The 23,088-nt window shown below is 28.1% G+C and overlaps 1 protein-coding gene across 2 annotated transcripts in view; it reads left to right on the top strand.

Annotated features, from left to right (window-relative positions):
* LOC107437431 (uncharacterized) overlaps positions 1-23,088 on the top strand; it is a 455,576-nt gene that overhangs the window by 391,210 nt on the left and 41,278 nt on the right. For both annotated transcript variants that reach the window (XM_016049433.5, XM_016049432.5), the window contains exon 2: positions 14,144-14,282. In XM_016049433.5, coding sequence (XP_015904919.1) covers positions 14,144-14,282 — 139 coding nt within the window. The remainder of the gene's footprint in view (positions 1-14,143; positions 14,283-23,088) is intronic.

Genomic DNA, 23,088 nt, shown 5'->3' with positions numbered 1-23,088 from the left:
TGCGCCAACCTCCCCCCAGAACCATTCTGGAGTCAAAAATTGCTCTGGTGGAAGAATGGAAGGGTCTTCCACAAGTCCTCCTTAACTCCCTTAATAACAGCATGCATACTCGTTGTGCATGCTGCCTGTCTGTCAGGGGTGACCATACACCATACTGGAGGCAACACACACTGTACAAGCCTCACTTTTATTGTCATCTTTTATCCTTAAGTTCAGACTGCATTGAATTTATTGGCAATAGGTCTTGCCAGTGAATGGCACTTTCATTTTAGTTTTGCATACTTTATTATCATTGAATAAGCTATATCTATACCAAATTTCATTTATTTATATTCAGTATTTTTTGAAATATTTGGGAAAATGTCTTCCATCTCTTAATTTTGTCCACCAGTGTAGTAGTTTTGTCCAATTTGCTTTACCCTTCACCCGAGGTTAGTTTTTTACTTAAGGCTCCATATTCAGCAAATTTCACATCAGTTCGCTTTTACCGAAGACCATTATAAATTCGAATGACTTTGAGTCTTGTTAAAATTTTCAGTTTTTTGCGAGTTTACAATAAATTTCAAGATTATGCCAAAAGCTCACCATATCTTGCTCCTTTTAGATACTGCTTATTAGTACTTATTCACTGAAATATATATCTTTGTGGCGTACTGCTGACATGACACTAGTAGATTCTCACAATAAAAATCTAGGAAAAAATCTTTATTTCATGAACTTTGAATTATCTTTGCCAAGAGTCAAGCATAAATATGTTCGTCTTAGTAATTGGTGTATAAATAGAACACTAAATAAAAGTAAATTTCATGATTAGCTCTTGGCGCTAAAAGTATTTTCATATATAAATCGCTGCGATTTTCTTAAAATTCCAAATGACCTCCAGTTTCGACCCAAGAGAACCATTTTATTTTTCCTTCTTTTCAGAAAAGATATAAAAAATGCGTTTCTAGTATTTTTACCTAAAGAATATATCCTGAAAATTGTAATAAAATCAAAAATATGAAAAATCTAATCCTGCTCTTTTAAAAACAGGAGCTTTTAAATTCGCTTTTTATTTTTAGTTACTATTTGGTTAACATTTTTTACCAGTGAGATCATTTAGCAATTGTATAAAATAAAATTCCTAATAATACTTTGCAATTTTAAATATTTATTTTGTATTAACGTTTTTTAATGCATATGTTAAATGGACTCATTTTTACGTAAATTTTTATAATTTTAAGTAGCATAGCTTATTTACTACCTATTACTTTTGAAATGGCAACTTAATATGTTATCGTAAAATGTTTACATTATAACGTACTATCATGCGTTTACTTGTAATAAAATTTCCTTTTTAAGCGACTTTTAATTTTAAGCCTTCTGATATGAATAAAATGTTTGTACTATTAACATTTTATAATAAACATCCAGAGCAAATATACTATATTCACGAAATTTCATCAGATTAACTATGAATTACTCTAAAGCTCTCAAACTAGTTTCAAGAGACTTAGCTAAATATATTCATGCATTCTTTTGACAACATAATGACAAGATAAACTAAGTCTGAGACAACTAAAAGCGTTTAAACATCCTGCTTTGACAAAATTTGGTAATGGATTGTCTTTCAAATCATAAGACGGGTGAAAATTATTCTTTTTAAACACTTCTCAGAAACTCTTACTATTATCGATTTTCGATTAAGATACTAGTATCGAATGGCACGTAAATCATCGATTTATCACCATGGAATAAACTTCCAAGGTGACTAAAGTTATAATTCTGACCACACGTTTCTTGAAAGGAATACCGTTAAGTAATAAATTCATATTTGATTGATCACTTTAAGAAAATCCTATTTGCCAAACCAATATAAATTTTCAATACTCTGATGTGAATTTTCTTTCCAATAAAAAATTTTCCAATTCTTATATTGATTTTACATTTATCTTAAGAAGTTCTGAAATGTTTTTTTCTTTGAAAGAAAATCTATACATCATTGTAAGTTAATGATTTTAAAATTAAACTTTTTTTAATTATAATCGATTAGCAATAGTGCCGACCGGCCTGTGTAGGGGGCAGGGAACTGTCCAGTATCAGAAAGATCCTGGGTTCGAATCCCGGGTAAGGCATGGATGTTTCTTCCTCTCTCTCTGTGTTCTGTGTCCTTTCTCCTTTGTGTGTGAATGTGACCCGCCCTATAAACGAGTTGTGGTTGTGCGAATGGCGTGGCAGAAGTCGAATTCCTGGCCATAGATGGCGCCACTGAAGAACAGGAACAATCGCCCTCCCACTGCCTAAACAGGCATACGACCAAAAAAAAAATAGCAATAATTAATGTGACTCAACAATCGAAAAAATGTGCCTCAGATGTGATTCACCTTACGTTTTTCATTTTACAATATCATTTTAGTTAGTATACTATATCTAATTCTTATTAGTGTACTTGAAAAACATCACTTACATAAGTTAAAACTAACAAATAGTTATAAATGATCTTTGTGTTCGCAAATTAACCTTTTCCGGAGCAGCAAATTTCGATTGAAAATTTTGTTCAGGCAGAACATTGGTAAACCTTTAAAAGCAATTAGTTTTACATTCCTAGCGGTTTGTAACATCTACTGCATTAGTGTTACCAAAATAGCTACACTGCACTGGAAAGGGTCAAAACATTTTACCGATCTCGTGAAAATTAGGTTTAGTTTTCTCAGATAAATTTATCACCGCATTTCATCAACATCTCCATAAGAAATTCTTGGGGATATCCTGCTTTCAATCTCTGAAATACATTGGAGATGTCTTATCTTCTGATTTCGTGAAAATCAGGTGGTTTAGTTTTCTCAGATAAATTTATCATCGCATTTCATCAACATTTCCATGAAAAATTCTTGGAGATGTCTTGTTTTCAATCTCTGAAAATCATTGGAGATGATTTATCTTCTGATTTTGTGAAAATCGGGTTCAGTTTCCTTAGATAAATTTATCACCGCATTTCATCACCATAACAAATTCATTGGAGATATCTTGCTTTCGATCTCTAATACTCATTGGGGATGATTTATCTTCTGATTTTGTAAAAATCAGGTTATGTTATCTTAGATAAATTTATCACATCATTTCATCACCATAACAAATTCATTGGAGATATCTTGCTTTCAATCTCTAATACTCATTGGGAATTTCTTGTCTTCTGATTTCGTGAAAATCAGGTGGTTTAGTTTTCTCAGATAAATTTATCATCGCATTTCATGAACATCTCCATAAAAAAATTCGTTAGAGATGTCTATTTTTTCAATCTCTAAAACTCATTGAAGATGTCTTGTCTTCTGATTTCGTGAAAATCAGGTGCTTTAGTTTTCTCAGATAAATTTATCATCGTATTTCATCAACATCTCCATAAAAAATTCGTTAGAAATGTCTATTTTTCAATCTCATCAATTTAATTAAAGTGTATAACCACAACACATCACGAAGTATTTTTGACCCAAAAATTTAACTGTTTTTAAAATGCTGCCTAATATATTCGTCGATTTACAATTTAACGCAAAATAAATTTTGAGTTTATTTCGAAATATTTTTATTAAATTCCATTAGATTCTTTTAAACTGCATACAGCTCTTATAATATCTAATTTTTCTGTCTTATCTATTTCACTAGTTTAAAATTACACTGTAAAAACTTCCAGATCTAATTGCATTAAAAAGTACAGGCACTCGGGGTGCTCTTACTTTTTACCGTAAAATTCATTTTCAGCGGAACATGTTACGGAACAAAAATATGATAGCCTGTAATTTTTACTGTAATAATTATTATAAAATAACTGAATCATTCTAATTAAATAAATAGTGCAAAAAAATGACGGTATAATATTTTACGGTATCGTGGATTTTACTGGTGATGCACCCAAAGTGCTACTTAATACCGTTATTTGATCCGGAATTTTTCAGAGAAGATTTAAAACATTTTCAATGCAAGTAATGTATGAAATGACTGGCATTTTTAAGCAAAGTGTGAATTATGAGAATAATTACTTGATAAACTAAGGAATAGATACAATAACAAATGTTCTTTATTCAGAGTATGATAATATTACTTGGAGGATGTGAAGCAAGTAAAGAGAAAGAGCACATAATTTATTTTTACTTTATTTAAAAAAATATTACTGAGTTAACAATCATTTTCTTCAATAAATGAAAAGTTTTTTTTCTCAAGCAACAGATTTTTTTTCTTTAACGGGTAAATTGGGTTACTATAAATAATATCCGAATATAAGAACATCAGCGTAAAAATATCGAACGAGTGCATGTCGGTTAATAACCCAGAAATCTCTTCTGGATTATTATCCTGATTTACCAGGTTATTATTAATGATAAATAGTGATAATTAAAAAATATGCAATACTAATTAGTGTATAATGGCTAATAGCTAAGACATTTCTACTGTTTTATTATCACTGTTAATCAAGTTATTTACGATGCATGGTGATAATTATAAACCTTCACCTTTCCTAACTAAATAAAAAATGAACATTGCTGGCTACACCGAGCAATTACTTTTAACAGATACTAATCTCAATCATAATCATACGAATTAAATACATATTTTATACATTTAATTCGTTTGATTATGATTTATGATTATTTTAATCATTTTTAAAAAAAAATTTCTGGTTTGCATTTAGTGTTGTATTATTTTGTATTTATTTCTTATATTTATTATTGAAATATTACACTTATTTCTTGCTTTTCTAATCAATTTTAGTCATTGTATACAATGTCATATTTTTCAAATTTGCCAACAACTTATCTAAAACAGTCGTTGAATTGTTTGTAACATTTATTAACTACGTGGATTAATGAGTACATCCTTCAAATTGCTGCAACTTCCCAAAAGCCATTTGGAGAATATCTAATTTCTGTTCGCTATTTTGATAATAGGATATAAATTTGCTTATTATCTTGACTTCAGAATCATTTGAAATAAATGAACGCTAAATGGCTATCTTCAGCATAACTATTATCTTCTAATGACGAAACTCAAAACTCTTTTTAGGCATTACGGTAGTCGTTTAAGATAATTTGAATAGTTGGCTTATATGTGAACACTACATCCTAGTTCTAAAAAAAAACATAATAGTCATGAAATTTTTAAGTCATAAAAGGGACCAAGTCAATTGCTTAAATTAGCTCCTCATTACATTGCTACATTAAATATATTCCTTTTGCGAACAATTGCTTTTTATTATGCTTGTTAGACATTGTTAATATCAGCTAATTTAATGGCTAAAAAGATAATAAAGTATCTAGTTCACTTTTGCGAACCAATTTTGAATCTTATATCTCAATTTTATTACTCGATACTTTTCACAAAATGCAAAGGTCTCACAATTGTAAAATTATTTTAATGACAAAAAAAGACATTTTTAGACAGAGAGTGAGAAATAAGAATAAATAAAGTTTATCCTTACGACCATTACTGCTGACTGGCGGGAATCTTCGTAAAAGCTATCAGACTATAAATGCAAAGTAGATGTTATACGACGCAAATTTGAGAAGAAAACATTTATAAAAGTTTTTCTAATATTACACAAATAAGAAAAATTTAATAGTTATTAAAAGAATCTCCAAAATTTATACAAAAATTTATTTTTGCATCATTTGTTGCTTTAAAATATTGGAGTTCATAAGAAGACGTTCAGGTTCATTAAAATAAAACCATACAACGAGTGGGAAAAAACGACGCGTTCTTATTGCTGAACAACATTTTGAACAATGATGTGTCATTTCTTGATCTTGTAATTTCTTTTTTTAATGATAAGAATTGATCACTTGGATTATGAGATTTAACGCTGTTGAAATTTTTGGGGGGAAGAGGGAAGTCTACGTCTTAGAAAAGTCTTTATATTTATAAGAATTGAGTCAGATTTTATTTGAGTCACGAAATCCAGTCATATTTATGCAAAACTATACGAACTGATCATAAGATTTTATGCTGATGGACTTTTTTGGAGGATAGAAGCTTAGGGTTTATACCAATAAGTTCACGATCTTTTATATTTTAAAGAAGAAGTTGAGTGCTGTATTCACGCTCTGAGAAAAAAAAGTATGATCAAAATTACCAGAATACGGTAAAATGTACTACTCGATGAAAACGCCAAAAAACTCGGTTACTTTTAACGAAGAGCTTTGGTAATGATTTTGATAAAATTAGCAATATGGTTCATAACTTCAATAAAAATATGGTTCATAACTTCTGATAAAATTATGTAAATGTGATATAGTTCATAATTTCTAATAAAATTAGGTAAATGTGATATAGTTTGGTAATTTCATCATAATACCGCTGAGTATAGTATGAAAAACTTTTATTCGATTAAATTTACTTTTCAGTTTTGTACTTTTTTATTAAATGAGCCTTATTGAGGACTATGATTTTGAACACCAAAATTTCCGGTAAACTGTTACATATGAACGGAAAAATTATCGAATGAACGGTTTAAATACCATATATTTTGGCTTTATTAATCAGAATTATTTTTGTTTTGTTTTTTTTACCAGAAAGGACATTACTATGCAATACGGTAATTTTTCTAGTGTTTTTTCTCTGTGCGAAATTCAACCACATTTAATCAAAACTATTATTCAAAAAATATCCGGAAACGAAGTTCAACTATTCCCCTATACACGAAAGGGTGTTCTGTGCGTAACTCTATACAACTTTAATTTAAAATACATGTTTTCCAAAATTACTTTCTTGGGTTAATTTTGGAAAACTCTTTATTTTTACTCATTTTCAGGTCAAAAACGTTTTTGAATCTTATTTTGAAATTTCTGTTTTTTCCTCCCTCAAACTACTTACATAATAATATTGTCTATAGAAAATGCCGGCAGAGTAAACAGGTAAACTGTAAACGCGTAACTCTTCTTAGTTCCTTTAACAGAAAAATGTTTTTATAGAAGGTTTCTAAAAATTCCAGATTCAAAAAAAGAATTTTACTTCTACATTTCATAAAACAACCTCCATTACAATTTTCGAATGAATTTTGTCAGAAAGCAGATGCCATCAGTTGTTTTTCTTCCTCAAATTCCGCTAAAAATGAAAACAATAAGCATTTAATTTAATTAAATTCATCAGTCAATGCTCAAGGCAAAATTTACTTTTTGTTTAAAATTAAAAAGTTTCAATCTATGTAATTATTCTTTAGTGAAGTTTACTTAAAAATTTAAAAAAGATATTCTTTTTTTTCTGATACAGCAAAAGGGAATAATATTCAAACAAGTACTATATTTTTATTCAAAAGCAAATGAATAAGATTAAATCCATATTATATTTAAATTTTTTTTTGAATTTTACTTATTTCGTACATCCACTAAACTAATTTTAATTGCTAAAAATATTTTTAAGTGAAAATTTAAAAATAAATAAGTATTGCTTATGTTTACAAAAAATTACCACCTCATTTATTTCACCATGAGATAACACAAAAATTACTTTTATTAACTAAATGTATCTGTAATGAAGGAAAAAAACGCTTTCTCATTAATTTTGCCATAAATTAGTTTAATTGCATTTTTGAATCAATCATTTATTATAAAAATGCAGTAATGACATATTGTTATTTATTTTATCACATAGCAACGCAAAAATTCATGAGTATTTTTTATTACAATACTACAACTGTGTGCAGTATTACAAAATAAGAAACAAATCGAGACTTCAAGGAAAGGAATAGTATTTCAATCGTAAAATACGAAACGATTTATTTTTTATGATAATTTTTTATAATTTTTATATTATTTTATATTGAACTCCAATCTTATCATTTTGCGGAAATATTGTAATATATTCATACTAAAAACGTATTCAACACTGTAAAAAAAAAAATTCTGTTATATTACAGAAAATTTCTGACTGAGAAGTTGCCGGAGATTGTCCGTATGCTACGGAAAAAACACGCTGACAGAAATTTCCTCTTACAAAATTTTACAGAAAATATAGGTACGCATCAAATACTTTTCCGTACGCCAGGATACGTCCAAGACGCTTGGCATGAAGATAGCTGTATGTTAAATACCCTTTGGTTTGCATAGTAAAACAGATTCTTAAACTTTTAATAATTTTTTTAACTATTCCATTTTTCTGTGACTTTCGAGGCATCAGATTTGAAAGAATCGGCGGAGAATTTTTTTTCTTCCCATTGTTAAGTTCAGACATCCCGAAGTGAGATTCGAACCCGACATCTTCGTGGTATGAGACCGATCCTCAGCTGTTCCAATGTAACAAATTGTTTGTTGCCGCTTTGATACCAAAGATTTTCATATTCAAAACCGAAAAAATCAGTACCCAATAGATACAATAATTATCAATGGTTACAAATTTCATTTGTTAACAGAAAAAATATCATGTTGGGAACAGTAAATTTCTGTAGTTTCATAGAGCAAAACTTTTCTATATGGAAGTTACAAAACTATAAAGATTTTTCAGCAGAAATTCTTTTACGGTTACGTATTATGGAATTTACAAACTTTGTAGCAGGAACTTGACCATCACAGTGACATCTTTCTTTCACAGTGACAAGTTATACCGAACGCTTTTATTATTCAAATTCCAATTTTTCTTACAGATCTTTTTTTGGAGAATTCAATAACGTATGGCATATACATTCTGAGTGAAGGAGTATAGCACAATCTTTTATCCACATAAAATGAAACAAGAATTTCATTTCCGCACTTCCGGAGTCTCAAATGGGCCACAACTAAGTTTCTTAAAGTTCTTCAAAATAAATTAAATAACCTAAATATTCTTCAAAATGCTTTGAAAATAAGAAAATTTCTCCATAATCGTTATGAAACAAAATTCTAAAAGAAAATTAAATTGTAGCTTTTCTTTTTGACTTCGTATACCTATTTTTAGATTTTAGAAATTAAAGGGAAAATATTCACTTCTCATTGATAACAAACATGCACAGTTTCTGAAAAAATAATTATGAAAATATAATTTGCTTAAAATAAATAACAAATTATAACTTGTTTAAAATAATTATAAAATAATTTTTTGATTAAATGAATGATTAATTTAGTTCCATGATTATGTAATCTATTCCAATTCCAAAAATATTAATTATCGCCGTTATTAATTATCACCGCTATACTGCGTAATCGGATAAACATTTTCCACTGACGTATTACGTGCTTTATGTAATAATATCAGTGACATATAACATATTATATGCTAAGTTCATGTTATCTAAATGATTAGTTTGACCTATCCTACATAACAGAGTAAAGTACAGCATTCCCGCAACAGCCCATTGTAGGGCAAGTGGATAACGGAGGAAAACTCCACAATTTCGCGACCAACGACAAGATTGTGACAATGTGGTCAGCATTGCGCACAGACAGTCTTTACTTCCCAGACTGTCTGGTACCAATCGATATGAAGCTGAGTGAACTTCAAACCGCCACTGGGAAACGAACCTCAGTTCCTCACAATGGCAATTCAGTACCTTAAACACTCATGTAACAGAGTGATGCTTCTAGAACATAGACACGAACTCGGAAAGATGAGAAGATAAGAAAGATGAGAAAGTACTCCAAAGTATTATAAAAATTAAATAAAATGGTTAAATTTGGTATAGAAGAACCAATTCGCTACTGTATAAGAGCTATGAAGAACCAATGTTGTGACGTGTATTAAAGTACAAAGATTAAAGTGAGTAGAACACCTCGTCAAAATAGAAGTAAACAGAAATGTCAAAAAAGTTTACAAGGCCAAACCATATAGTGCACGTGCTAGAAGACCAAAATTACAATAAATTGATGGTCTTGAACAAATACTTAACTTTAACCTTAAAATACTTAACCCTTTAACTCAGAATTTTTATTAAACATATTTTTCATACTATTTTTGTTAATTTGTGTTTAGGTCAAAATAAATGAAAATTTTTACATTTAGAATTTTAATAGCTTATGGTTATGAAAGACAGTATGAAACCGGTAACTCTTTCTGCGTTAAAAGTAAAATCCTCCAAACAATATTTTTTTAATTTGCACTTGCTTACAATTTTTTAAATTTAAGGGAAACAGTTATTCATCATTGAAATTTCTTTAATTTGCAAAATCAATAATTGATAAATTTTTGAATCTGAATGAAAAAACAAATTTTAAAACCACTTTTTTGGGATTTTATATTTTATATAGTACAAATATAATTCCGATAATCTAAGAGAATTTTAGTAACTATTAGACTGTTTTTTTTTTAAATTAAAAAATACCTAATTATATTTTTGATTGTAATTAAAGCGTCAGAAAAAAATATGTAAAAAAGGTCACCGGTGTACCATCGGCGTCGAAGGATTAAAATTAAAAATAGAAAAACTAGGTCATCAGATAGGTCAAAATAGAAATCTGTTTTAAAAAAGGCCATGTTCCAGCCAGGATGACCCACCATTGAAAAAGAAGAATATAAGTTAAAAAATAAGATTCAAACTTTAAGAGATTCATTTTTCCATATTTACAAAAAATACATATAGTTTTCCAAAAATATTGCGATATAATATCTTGAACACATAAAATTTAAATCCTTTCATTTTTATGAATATATTGATTTCCGACAGACTTCATAAGTATGGAATAGTTCTGTGAGACATTTCTTTACACCCAAATAAACTTGTTCGCTGACTTATAACTTAATAAAGAATACTATTTGAACTGGGAAAATGTGGACCTCATTTATCTGATATCCCCTGAGGGTTTTCTGTTCCAGCGCATATGATATTTTCGATCCCGATCTTATATCTTCATTTATAGTGTAGTCGTCCTTTAAAATACCGTTACTTTAAAAACTAATTTCTTTATTTTAAGTTGACAATATCAATCGTTTTTTATCTCGTGTGGAGTAAGCACATCCAGCTATCCTGCCTTTAAACCTTAAACAAGGAAACTATCAAACAACTCAAAATTTCTTTCCTTCAAATAATTTTTAAAATTAAAATCAAATTTTCAACTAGGAAAATAAACGCTTAATATAAAAAAAACGACATACAAACTCTTGAACTGTAAAAATTCCGGATCAAATCACGGTAAAAACCGCAAAATCCTTTTATAAAGAAGCATGTTACGGTACAAAAATCTACCGTAATTTTTACTGTAATAATTACCGTAAAATCGTTAATCATTCCAATTAAATAAATATTACTGTAAAATTTCGGTGTAATATTTTAAGATAAAAGTGGATTTTACGGATGATGCACCTAAAGTGCCAGTACTTCATACCATAATTTGATCCAGAATTTTCAACAGTGTAGAAGATACTACGATTTTGATTCAAGGGAAACTGGAATACATTAAGCTTTATATAATCCTAGGCAGTAATAAGAATATGTTAAAAGTTGTAATGCTCATCCATAACTATAAATGAGTCTTGTGAGGTTTATAGAACTATAAAAGGTCCCACAGTCAATTTCATATGTATAGAATATTTTTTCAAATCAATGGGCCATCGGACATTAATTGTTATGTTAAAAAAAGATTATTTTCAAAGTTTTAAGTATTTATGCAGCTGTTAACATGGTAAACAATAGTTTTGAAAATATGTTGAATACAGTAGTCATGAAATTAAGAAAAATTGGTTGAATGTTTCGATTAAACTTCATTTTAATACTAAAAAAATAAGTTTTTCTATACATGCAGCATTAAAGTATATAGTCTTAAGTTTAATTTGCACAAAAAAGAAGTCTATATGTGAAAAATTGCTCGAGTAATTATAAATTTACAAAAAAATTGGATTTCGGGTAGCCCCGCTCGCATGAATGTCGGGTATCAACGACCAATTTTATTTCGTCGATAAATGTACGGTTGCAAAGATTATTATTTTATTGCCTCAAATTTGAATGTTATATGCATTTTTAACAACAAATATTGTTGTTATTAAATGATTGTTATTAAATGATGGAAATCACTAAAAGTATATAAATATGTAATAAATAAAATAATTTTGTGATAAAAAATGATAAACGAGGATTACCTATTGTCAATACATTGGTCATTTTCATTTACACCTGAAAAAACAGTCAAAAAACATAATTTTTGTAACTGGGCGGGGCTACCCGACACATTTTGAAAAGAGCTGAAAAACATGTTTTTTTAAAATTTCTATTTTTTTAAGTTAAACTATTCTTTTTTGCTTTATTCTTTTTGCATTATTTAATTAGATGGTAAAACAATAGAAACATACAAAAATATTGATTATTACTTAAAATTATACAGAAATATAAGCAATACTCCTTAAGTGGGCGGGGCTACCCGACTCTCCCCTATATAATTTCACAGAACAAAAAAACTATAGTGCCGTAATTTTTTCAATAATATTTTCTTTAAATTCAACGAATCACTCTATTTAAATAAATATTACTGTACAAATTACTGTATAATATTTCACGATAAACATAGATTTTACGGTAAAATTTTTTCTACGGAGAATGCACCTAAAATGCCGGTACTTTATACCATAATTTGACCGGAATGTTTTACAGTGTAGTCATACTCTTAAGTCATACAAGCAGGGGAAAAAAAACAGAACAGGCATATATCTTGACCAGGATAGAATCATTGTCATTCTAAGCTGATCCATCTCAAGTGTCAAAATAAAAAATATATATTGTTGGTAACTTTCTTTGTATTGGAAACTGTCACGTTTCTTGCTGTTGAAAAACATAATACGAAATGACACCATAAGTTTGTTTTGTTCTAGACTAGCTCTTGTATCTCAAGTGGCTTATAATTTTATCCTTTTTTTCATTTTTTTAAAAAAAACTAGAAGACATATATAGATCATTGCACAAAGCTTTTATGGTTTTATTCGAAGCACGACTGTCGAGGTTGATATCACATGACTTTGCAGAAAAATTTTAAGATGAGCAAAAAAATATATTTTATTCGATTTTTTTTTCATTCTATTGCGAAATGTTCTTACTCATATGTTTTGGAAAAATACAAGGAAAGTGAACAAGCCGATTAAGCGATAAAATAAAATAAAAAATTTTAAGAAATTCTGGTTGCGTTATCATCTCAAAAAACCACGAAAGTGGACTGAAAACCACGAAGACTTTATTAATGAATTAGTTTTCGAAGAAAACCTTCTTATCAACAACAACGTCATCAATATTAAATTATGTAACTCTATCAATAACAGTGCTATGAATCAAGAGCAGAAATTGAAAGAAATATGAAAATGCTTATTAATCATAATTTTTTATTTAAACCGGTTAAGTAAATTTGTTTAAACAATCTCTAAAAAAACATTTTCGTGTTCTATGTTTAAAAGTACAGGGTTATTCATAATTCTCTCCGGTGTTCCGAAGCGTTATAGTAAAAAAAAGAAGACGAATATGGCAAAAAAAAAACATATGAAGTTATTCCGAAAGTATTCAAGTTTCAATTTAAGCAGTTGCCGGTAGATGGCAGTAACATGCACCACTGAAGCCAAATGTAGTAAAGAAAAATGACGTTTACAGGTGGAGGGAATTATGAATAACCCTGTAGTTTAATGAATAGTATTTTTTAAATTCAGATATTGTTTAAATACATAAATAGATAGAATACTATTAGAAATAGATAAAAAGAATCAAATATTACAATGCTGTGTCATTTGGGCTTGATCAATAAAAGAATAATTCGAGATACTTATAATTCGAGTTTAGAAAGTGCAATTATTTGAGCTGGTTATTAAGAATCAGTTCAAATAATAATAATTGTAGAAAATTTTTATGAATAACTGAACTAAAAATATTGTACATTTGTAATTTTTTAATAACACTTGTTCAAAGTAGTAACAAATCTTTATTTAAAATATCAATCATTTCTTCTGGTTATAAGAATTTTGTTTCACCAATAACATTCGAGTAGACTGTTCTGTCAATAATTATGTTCACAATATTGCAGTTTTCAACTTTATTCAGGTCTTTTTTAACATCAAAACATCTTTTGACAAATAAAATTGATAAAAAATCAATAATCAGCTAATTTTAAATAATTTCTTTAATTGAGATGTCTAATAAAAAAAATAAATGAGGTACTTAAACAAATTTTAAAAATTACAATAATTAAGAACTTTAAACTGAGCTATTAAACTATAAAAGCCTTAATGAACGTTTTTATTTTAGGTAGCTTCACCTACAGATCTTCTCCATGCAGTTATAGCACTGTATAATAGATGTCTACCAGATGTCACAGTTCAATCATTGTACAGAACAGTATGCGCAGAAGGAACAAAAACGCTCCTACTTCTGCGCGACACATCAGGTAACTTTTTCTTTATTCTTTCTTTTTCAGTGGGTTATCTCTCGATTATTGTGATGCAAAAATATAACAAAGTGTATAGGTGTTAAATATGGCTCAAAAATACAGCCTACAGCGTTTATCGTTATCTAAAGTCATTAAACAGAATAAGCAAACTATTACCGATTTTAAAAGTTAGATTTAAATTAGTGTTTTTTAATTGATGCTCAGGAATTTTTGTGATAAAATTTTGTAATTTGATAAGTATATTTCTGTTAATTTAAATTTTCAAATGAACATTACAAATTAATCAAAGTGTTACTTCATTACAAACATATTTTTTTAATTATTTACATTATTATAAAAATTCCACGGGTGCATTACCTATCTTTACTTTAAAAAATTGTCGAGAAAAAAGAAAATTAGAAAAGATCTTACTCTTTGCAAAGTTTGAATCTAGACTATACTCACCCATTTAACATGTTTTAGAAGCTCATTCCCAAAGGAAAAAAGGCCTTAATTTAAGTGTCTTACACTTAAAGCAAATCTATTTTTTTAAACTTTATATGCCATCTTTCCGTAAAAAATATTATATGTGCTTTACAACGGACAAATAACTGAAATATTTAAAATGCTATCAAACTTTTTAAAAATTGCCAATTCGGCGACATTTTTTAAAACCTGGATGAAAATTGTCAACCTTATTCTCATTTTTTGCAATTTTTAAAGAACCCAGATAATGCTCCGTTTGAGTAAATTTTTAAATACTAAAATATAGACCACAAATGCTTTTCAGTTTCTCAAAACTGTGGCTTTTCTCTATATTGAAGTTTTGAGCTATTTTCAGAATAAGGATGAAGGGTACTGGCTAAAGATCGGCTAAATTTGATCTAACAGTCGCCAGCAACTGCTGCAAACTCACATCAGTTATGAAAATAGCATATTATTTGCAAAAAAGCATTATTTCATGTGACTACAGAACCTTAGAAACACTTAAATGCTTGGCTTTGACGGATTAAAACAATTGATAACTTTTGATAAGCAACATTTAATGTGTTTTTTTAAATTCTGTTTAAATTATATTTTTAAAAATTTTTTGTTTTTTCAATTTGATGAGGTTTCTACATGTGTATTTGAAATCTATAACTTAGATAAATGATACATTTGCCAACTTAAAAATAAAAAATTCAGTTGAGTAAATTTTCATATTAAATGCACTTTTTTATTTTTTTGGATAATTTCATAACTATTGTCTAGTTGTTTTACTATCAAAATATAAATTTAAGTTGATGTGAACAATTTTGCAAATACTATTACTATTGCTAATTTCAGTGAACAAATTTTGAAAAATTAAAAACTTGAATGATATATGTTTTCTTTTTTTTTTCTCTAAACTTGGTAGATTTATTCACATACATTATAATCCAGAAAAGTATGTCTGAAAAAAAAACACTGAGGATTAAAATGACTCGCAAATAATTTAAATTAATGAATTTATATTAAAAGAATTTTCATTATTTCTTTATGTTGTAATAAATGCATTCTATTTATCTGTTCAAATTTATGAACTAATAATTTTTATAATAAAATAGCAAATTTATAGAATAAAGTTTTGTGCATAGCATTTTTAATTTATTTTTATCTATAAATTAAAGCTTTAAAGTCGTAGTTGAAATTAATAGCTTTGAGTGCTAAAATAACTAAAAATAACTGAAAAATAATTTTTCTCTTTAAATTTAAGGCACTGAAATATTTCTTGCCAAAATTTTTATCTTTTGTCGTTTTATCTATTGTCGCACTCTAATTATTCCAATTTCCAAATGCGTGTTTAAAATTAATAACTTTAGCCATTTATTTGAATATTTCCCTTATATTATGCAACCGCTAGTGAATAACCAAAGTAAATTTCTGTTTAGATGAATTTCATTAACGCTGAAGCTTGAAATTATTCAATGTCATTCCTATATTATTCTTACAAAATTCAAAAATAGAATGAATTTATGGCCTTTTATAGGATTAAAAGAAGAATTAAATGGGTTTTTTTATCTGAGTCATTAACATTTGCAATTAGATTTGATTAAAATGTCGATTCTTCATTTTCTAACACCATTCTTTCATTTGTACAATTGCAAAAGAGGCAATTTGTCAAAAGTGAAGATAAGCTTTAAAACTAATGATGTTAAAATGATAGGTAAGGTCACAAAGCTCAAACAGGCGTAGATAAGTTTCGAATCGTTTAACTTCAAATTATATTAATTCAATTATTTATGTGTTAAATGAGGAAGTTGTTAGAAAACATAAATGTCAAGCATGCTTTAAAAATTTAATTGCATTTTTAAACGCATTAGTTTAAGCGATTATTATTAAATTGAAAATAATGTGTCAAGAAATTAAAATAAATGCATTAAATAATTAAAATTTTCACTATATTGATGGTATCAACCAAGCTTAAATTTACGAGCATGTCATGTCTTTGTTTTCAACAATAATAACCATTCGCAAACATTGTTTCAACAATATTAAACAGTTTTTATAACTCATATGTATATTCAATCCTTTTCACTAAAAAAAAGAAAGCTTTATATCGACCATTTTGTAAAATATTTGCAAAATTATATCAAAAGCATTTTTTTTAATTTGGAATTATGAATACCTACAAGATCTTTTTTGTTCGGGATATTTTCGTATCGGTATCTGTTCGTGTCAATTACTGTCACCAATTACAAAGGATTTGAAACTTGCAAAAAGTGTTTTAAAAAATGTGCTTAGATTTGTCCTCAGTGCACTGAGTAAAAAATTATGATCGAAACTGATATGAATATGGTAAAATTGACCGTATTTTTGGTTCAAAGAGAATACCTAAAAGCACGGTAATTTTTACCGAAGTGTTTTAGTAAAATTAACAATAAAATGTGGTTTCATAATATGCTATAAAATTAGTAAATGTGGTAAAATTATGTAATTTTATTATGATACCTTGGAGCATGGCATAAAAGCCATTTAATCAGGTAAATTTACTTTTCAGTTTTGTATTTTTTGCTAAATGTATAGGAAGAACAATTATAATTTTAAAAACCAGAATCGAACAAAACTGAAAAAAATTGGTTATTTTAAGTTTTTATTGAACAATCTGATAATCAAAACAAAATTGGTCATTTTTAGTTTTAATTGAACATTCTGTTAAACAAAACAAACTTGGTTGCGTAGCAATCAACTCGCTTAGTGAGTGAAATGAGCAACAGCCCTATACTTAAAAAATAATTATAATAATAATAATGAACTTTTATGCATTAAAATTCATTCTAGAAAATGCTTTATGTGTGTCATCAGATTGACTTAACACTATAAGACAAACTATAATTTTTTAAAAAAAAAAACACTATTATAACCACTAATTACTATTCTCCATAAGTTAAAAAATGTTTAGAAGGATTATTTCTAAAACCTCTGAAGTGGCAGTAGAAGTTTAAAAGGAATGGCACTGCATATAATCTTGTAATCAAACAAAACTTTTTTTATAAATTTTGTGAATTAAAATTCGATCATTTTTTAAGCTGCTTGAATAATCTATACTAAGTTATTCTCAAACAGTTTTTTTCTGCTACTTAACTAGAAAAGAAAGACTTGTCTTGTCTGAGTTAGTTTTTATTTATTTTTTTTTAACTGTTTTTAAATTTTTATAGAAACAGCCAGCACGCTGAGAAAAAAATTCTAATAAAACTATCGTCCCATAAAGTAATAACAACATTTCAAGCAACAACAAAAAAAGACATATTTTTGAATAATAAAAGGAAAGTACTCTGTTTAAAGCCAATCATTTGGTAATTTTTCCGATCATATGGTAATGGTTTACCGGAAATTCTGGTGTTCAAAATTATAATTCTTATCACCATACATTTAGTAAAAAATAATAAACTGAAAAATAAATTTAAGAAAATAAATTTTTAGGTCATGCTCTAAGGTAAAATATGGTTAGGGATTAAATCATAATAAAATTACTCAATTTCACCACATTTACCAAATTTCATCACAGATTATAGAACCATATTTTATTGTTAATTTCACCAAAATCATTACCAAAACGCTTCAGTAAAAATTACTGAACTGCTTTCGTATTCACATAGAGCCAGAAATACGATAAATTTTACCATATTCTAATAGTTTTGATCATACTTTTTACTCAGGGTACAATTTTTATTAAGCACAGTTTTTATTAATGATAATAACGAATTAATAACAAAAATGAGCTCATTTTACAAATTCTTTTGAAGAACATTTGTCACTGGTGTACTAGAAATAGAGCCGTTTACCTTGACTGTCTGAAGCTGCTTCTTCTAACATGACCAATCCAATGTAGCCGACCGGCCTGTTTGTCAGGGAACTGGCCTTGCATTAGAAAGGTTTCGGGTTAGAATACCGCGCAAGGCACGGATGTTCTTTCATTCGCTGTACTATCTGTCCTTACTGTGGGAGCAACGTTGGCCCCTTAATATGGTGCCCTTGAAAGTGTAGCCAACAAATCTGCCCTTCTGATGCCTGCATGATGAAGGGTCATTCGCCAGGTGGGCATTGTAAAAAAAATATTCATCTGTTTACCTCTACACTATTCAGCCACTTTTCCTGGGGTATTGTTGTTCATATCTATAAGCATGACTAAATCATCTGATCTACTTAATTTCAATTACCTTAACTATATTTGGTTCTCTAAATTTACTGTATAGTTCAAAGTTTTATCTTATTCTGCATATTTATTCTCTTTATCTGCACCATAAATTTCTCTTAAGATCTTTCGTTAGCAAATAAGTAAACTATTTTCTTCTATTTTACTCATAGTTCAGCTATCGTTTTCATATAATATTAAAGATCTTAGATCTTACTAAGGTCTCCAATAGTTGTACTCAAATATTTCGATTTCCACTCAAATATTTCGATTTGAACGGTCCTCTCAATCAAAAGTAGCAATTGTCTGTTTGAAATGGAAATAAATTTTTTATGAGTATTTTAGAATTATCTGGATGATATCCGTCATGTTTAAATCTCTTAAAAGCATACCTCTAAATATATCTGATTAAAACTGATTAAGCAAAAACAAAATTAATTTATCAAAAATTTATCGTTTCGCATCTGCTGTCGTCTATCGACAAAATCTCATTTCTTCATTAAAGAGATGTTTCATCAATTCCATTTGCAAACAGAAAGAAGAATACAAAGGGTTTTATTGGACATGCATGTAGTTTTTTTCAGAAGTAGACACCCTAACTGTATATCTTCGTTTTTCCTGCGATTTTATAAAAGAACCTGGGCTTTTCTTTGACGAAATTAAAGATAACATTAGACACAAATTTTGCTCATTTTCTGTTCCTCGATTTAAATCAAAGCACCGTCGGAAACTGCACCAAAAAGGGAAAATAAAAACTGCAAAAATTAAACTGAAACGTAACGAGCACTGCGAAAAAATTTTAAAATTATTGCATCATTTTTATTTTTTATATTTTTTTGGACAGGATAACTTAGTACGGTGGGAAGTATTAAAGTTGCTGTTGAATTATTCCTATCATATAAGAAATCTAAGAATGTTGTTAAGAAGCATAAACAGTCACATCCAACTAAATTATTTCCAGTAAAATATCATGTACGAACAATACTTCAAGTTGGCCCACTTGAAAATGGATATTATTTTCCACGATCCCTTTTTAAATTTTGGCTCATTTGGCGACCAGCTTGGTCACCTTTAAAAATTATCTTGTGCAACAACCATACACAACATAAATGTATTTAATTGTTCTAATTCTACAACCCCTCTTCCAATTCTAACACTTTAATAAGTTTTAAACAAGATATTAACCAAATGTTTTCATCGTCTATCTACTGCCAGCGCGAAATTTCAATTTCATCTATTTTCCAGAGTTTCAGTGATATTGTCAAAGTTCTGTGCGTATTGAATTTCAGTAATAATTTAAAATCTGTCGGGCAGCCATTGAATCAGTACAACCTCCGTATGCGTGTATGAGTTCGGGACATTTCAGCATAGTAGGCAGCAGAAGTATTAAAATTATTTCCAACTCTGTCATATCAGTTTCATAGAAAACTAATCCCAATACTCTGTTACGTAATATATCAATGCTACTACTCGGAAAAGGCAATAAAAATAACAATAGTCTGAAATAATTTGTATGACTGTATACGGCATCATAGAACTATTTATGCTTAAAAATTTCTGCTGCAGTTTTAAAAAAGAGATCAAAAATAAATCTCAATAATTACTTCGTAACTAAGTTTTTTTTTTATAAAAATACAAAATTATTGTAAATAAATTCTTGACGCATAACTTCTTCTTTCTTCGTTCTTCTACTTTCTCTCCTCTCCTTTCTTTTTCATTTTTCTTCTTTCTTTTTTCTTATTTTATCCTTTCTTTTTTACCTTATTTTATATTTAAATATCCTTTATCCTTTAAATATCCTTTTACCTTAAATATCCTTTTATTATAAGATAAAGGATATTTATTATATTTAAATATCCTGTATCTTATTTTATCCTTTCTTCGGCAAAAAGAAATATTTGTTTCAAAAAAAGCAACCAAGTTACGAATTATGCTAATATTTATAGCGATTAAAAAATGAAACTTAAAAATATATAGATTTTTTGTTATCCAGTCGTTGTGACAATGTATGATAATTAATCTTAATAAAATTAAAAATTGGCTTTATATTCATTGAAAAAGAAAATAAGAATAAAATATAATAAATTAATATAAATTTCTGAAATAAAATGGAATAAAATTTGAAAAAGACGTAGTGCCTATAATGGCATGATATTATTTAACCATTTAAGTCACCTAAAAATAATTTACATCTAGAGATTCAGCATCTAAAAATAAACAAAAAAAGTTCGATTTGATATCAAGATTTTATGTTGCGTTTAGTAAGGCACGAACTTGGCAGTTTTTAAAAGATCCCGTAATATACCGAAACAAAAATGTGACTAGCCATACTGTAGCATTAGACGATAACAATACGTTTCTATATATAACTATCTAAATACAATAACCAGAAGGCTTTATCATATAAATGAACCGTAAGTAAAACCTTCATTCTCCACGATTTAATATAGAGCTACAAGCTTATTCATATGAAATTCCCGAACTGGTAAGAACAGTTTTTCCTCAAACGAAAAAGTCGTTCGAAAACTTTTATCCGATAATCCGTTTTTGAAGGATTCCTTGACAAGGGCTAAACGTCGTTACTGTCAGAAAAAACTAACAGAGTTCAAGAAAACAGAAAGAAAAAAAATGACAGCTTTGATCCAATATTCTAAACGCTCACGAAAGAATCATCAGTTGACAAAGAGAATAAAAAAGTATTTGGAAAAGCTCAACATGAAATATGACAACTGCCGAAGAAAATAATCGATTCTTTAGGAAAAAAATATTGCTGGGATTTTATTTTTAGCGGAAAAACTTACAGTTGACAGTGACTGATAGATTTCTTTCATAAATAATCGGCTTTGAAATTTTTTATTTGACACTCAATTCAAATAATTACGTTCAGCAATGGTTTCCCAATGATTAGTTAGTTATTTTTAGTATTGAATATGTGTAATACTTTAATATTCAATTACTAAACGAACGGTGTTTTTTGTCTTCTAGATAAAGAATTTACTCTATTTGCTCAATGTTGTGATAATGAATACCTTTTAATCTGTAAAATGTTAAATTTATTTTATTTATTTATTTAGTTCGTTAATTTAATTTATTTGTGAAGAAATAAATTAAAATCATAAGATAAAACTTTGGCATATGAATGTATGGAAGCTTTGTATCGCTAATTTGAAACTTTTTTTAAAAAAATACCTGCATTCTTTTGAATTTTTGCACTGTTTATATTATACAATGCATAGTCACAAATCTTATGCAAGGCATTTTAAAAACTTATTAAAATTTTAAAAACTGACGTAACTGAAAATATTATGCTTTAATATTAATGCTTGATTTATTTTGTTAAAATTGTGCAAAATTATTATTTTTTGCTATTAGCATTTTGAAAAAAAAAATTTAAATTTCTAAATTTCGAATTGCATTCTTTTTTAAATTTTTTAAACTATAAAATAAAATTTGAAATTCCTTTTTTTAAGTTTTTAAAGAAATATTAAAGTAAAATATCTAAACTAAGCATATTATAATTTTTTCTTTTGTTCTTTGCTGACCAATATCGTTATCTATATCGTTAAGTAAAAGTAAAAGAATTTATCGTACAGAAGAAAAAAAATTCAAAGTTCAGTCCCACTTGAAATTGAATGTAAAGAAAAGCCAAAAAAAATAACTTATCTCGCCTTATCATTACAAGATATAAAAGTAACAAAAATAACTAAAAGTAACTAAAGAAACGAAATGTAGCAATAAAGGAAACGAAGGAAATAAAAATAAAATTATGACCACCGAAGCTGACGTCTTCTGGGGGTACCGGCCCGGTAGCCATAAAACAAAACCTTTTCTATTGAGAGAGAGGGCAAATGCCTAAATTAACTATCTCAGTACCCCCTCTGGGGTACTGAGGGAGTTAATTCAGACGTTTAGAAGACGTCGGAGGAGGAGTTTAGAAGACGTCGGCTTCGGTGGTCATGATTTTATTTTTAGTCCCTTCGTTTCCTTTGTTGCTACATTTATTCTTTCTTTTTTTGAAATTTCTGCTGCTTTTAAGCGCGTTTTTTTTTTCAAAGAAGTTTTGTCAATTTAGAATTAAATTTTTTGTATTTTTTTAGTTAAGATACAAAAGTAACTTTTCGAACATTATGAAAAAAACCAATATCATTACTTTTTTAATAGTTAAAGAAA

Source organism: Parasteatoda tepidariorum, chromosome 7 (assembly GCF_982258835.1).
Source record: "Parasteatoda tepidariorum strain Cologne lab strain chromosome 7, Ptep-v5.0, whole genome shotgun sequence".
NCBI classification, from domain to species: Eukaryota; Metazoa; Arthropoda; class Arachnida; order Araneae; family Theridiidae; genus Parasteatoda; species Parasteatoda tepidariorum.
This window is presented reverse-complemented; position numbering and strand designations above follow the sequence as displayed.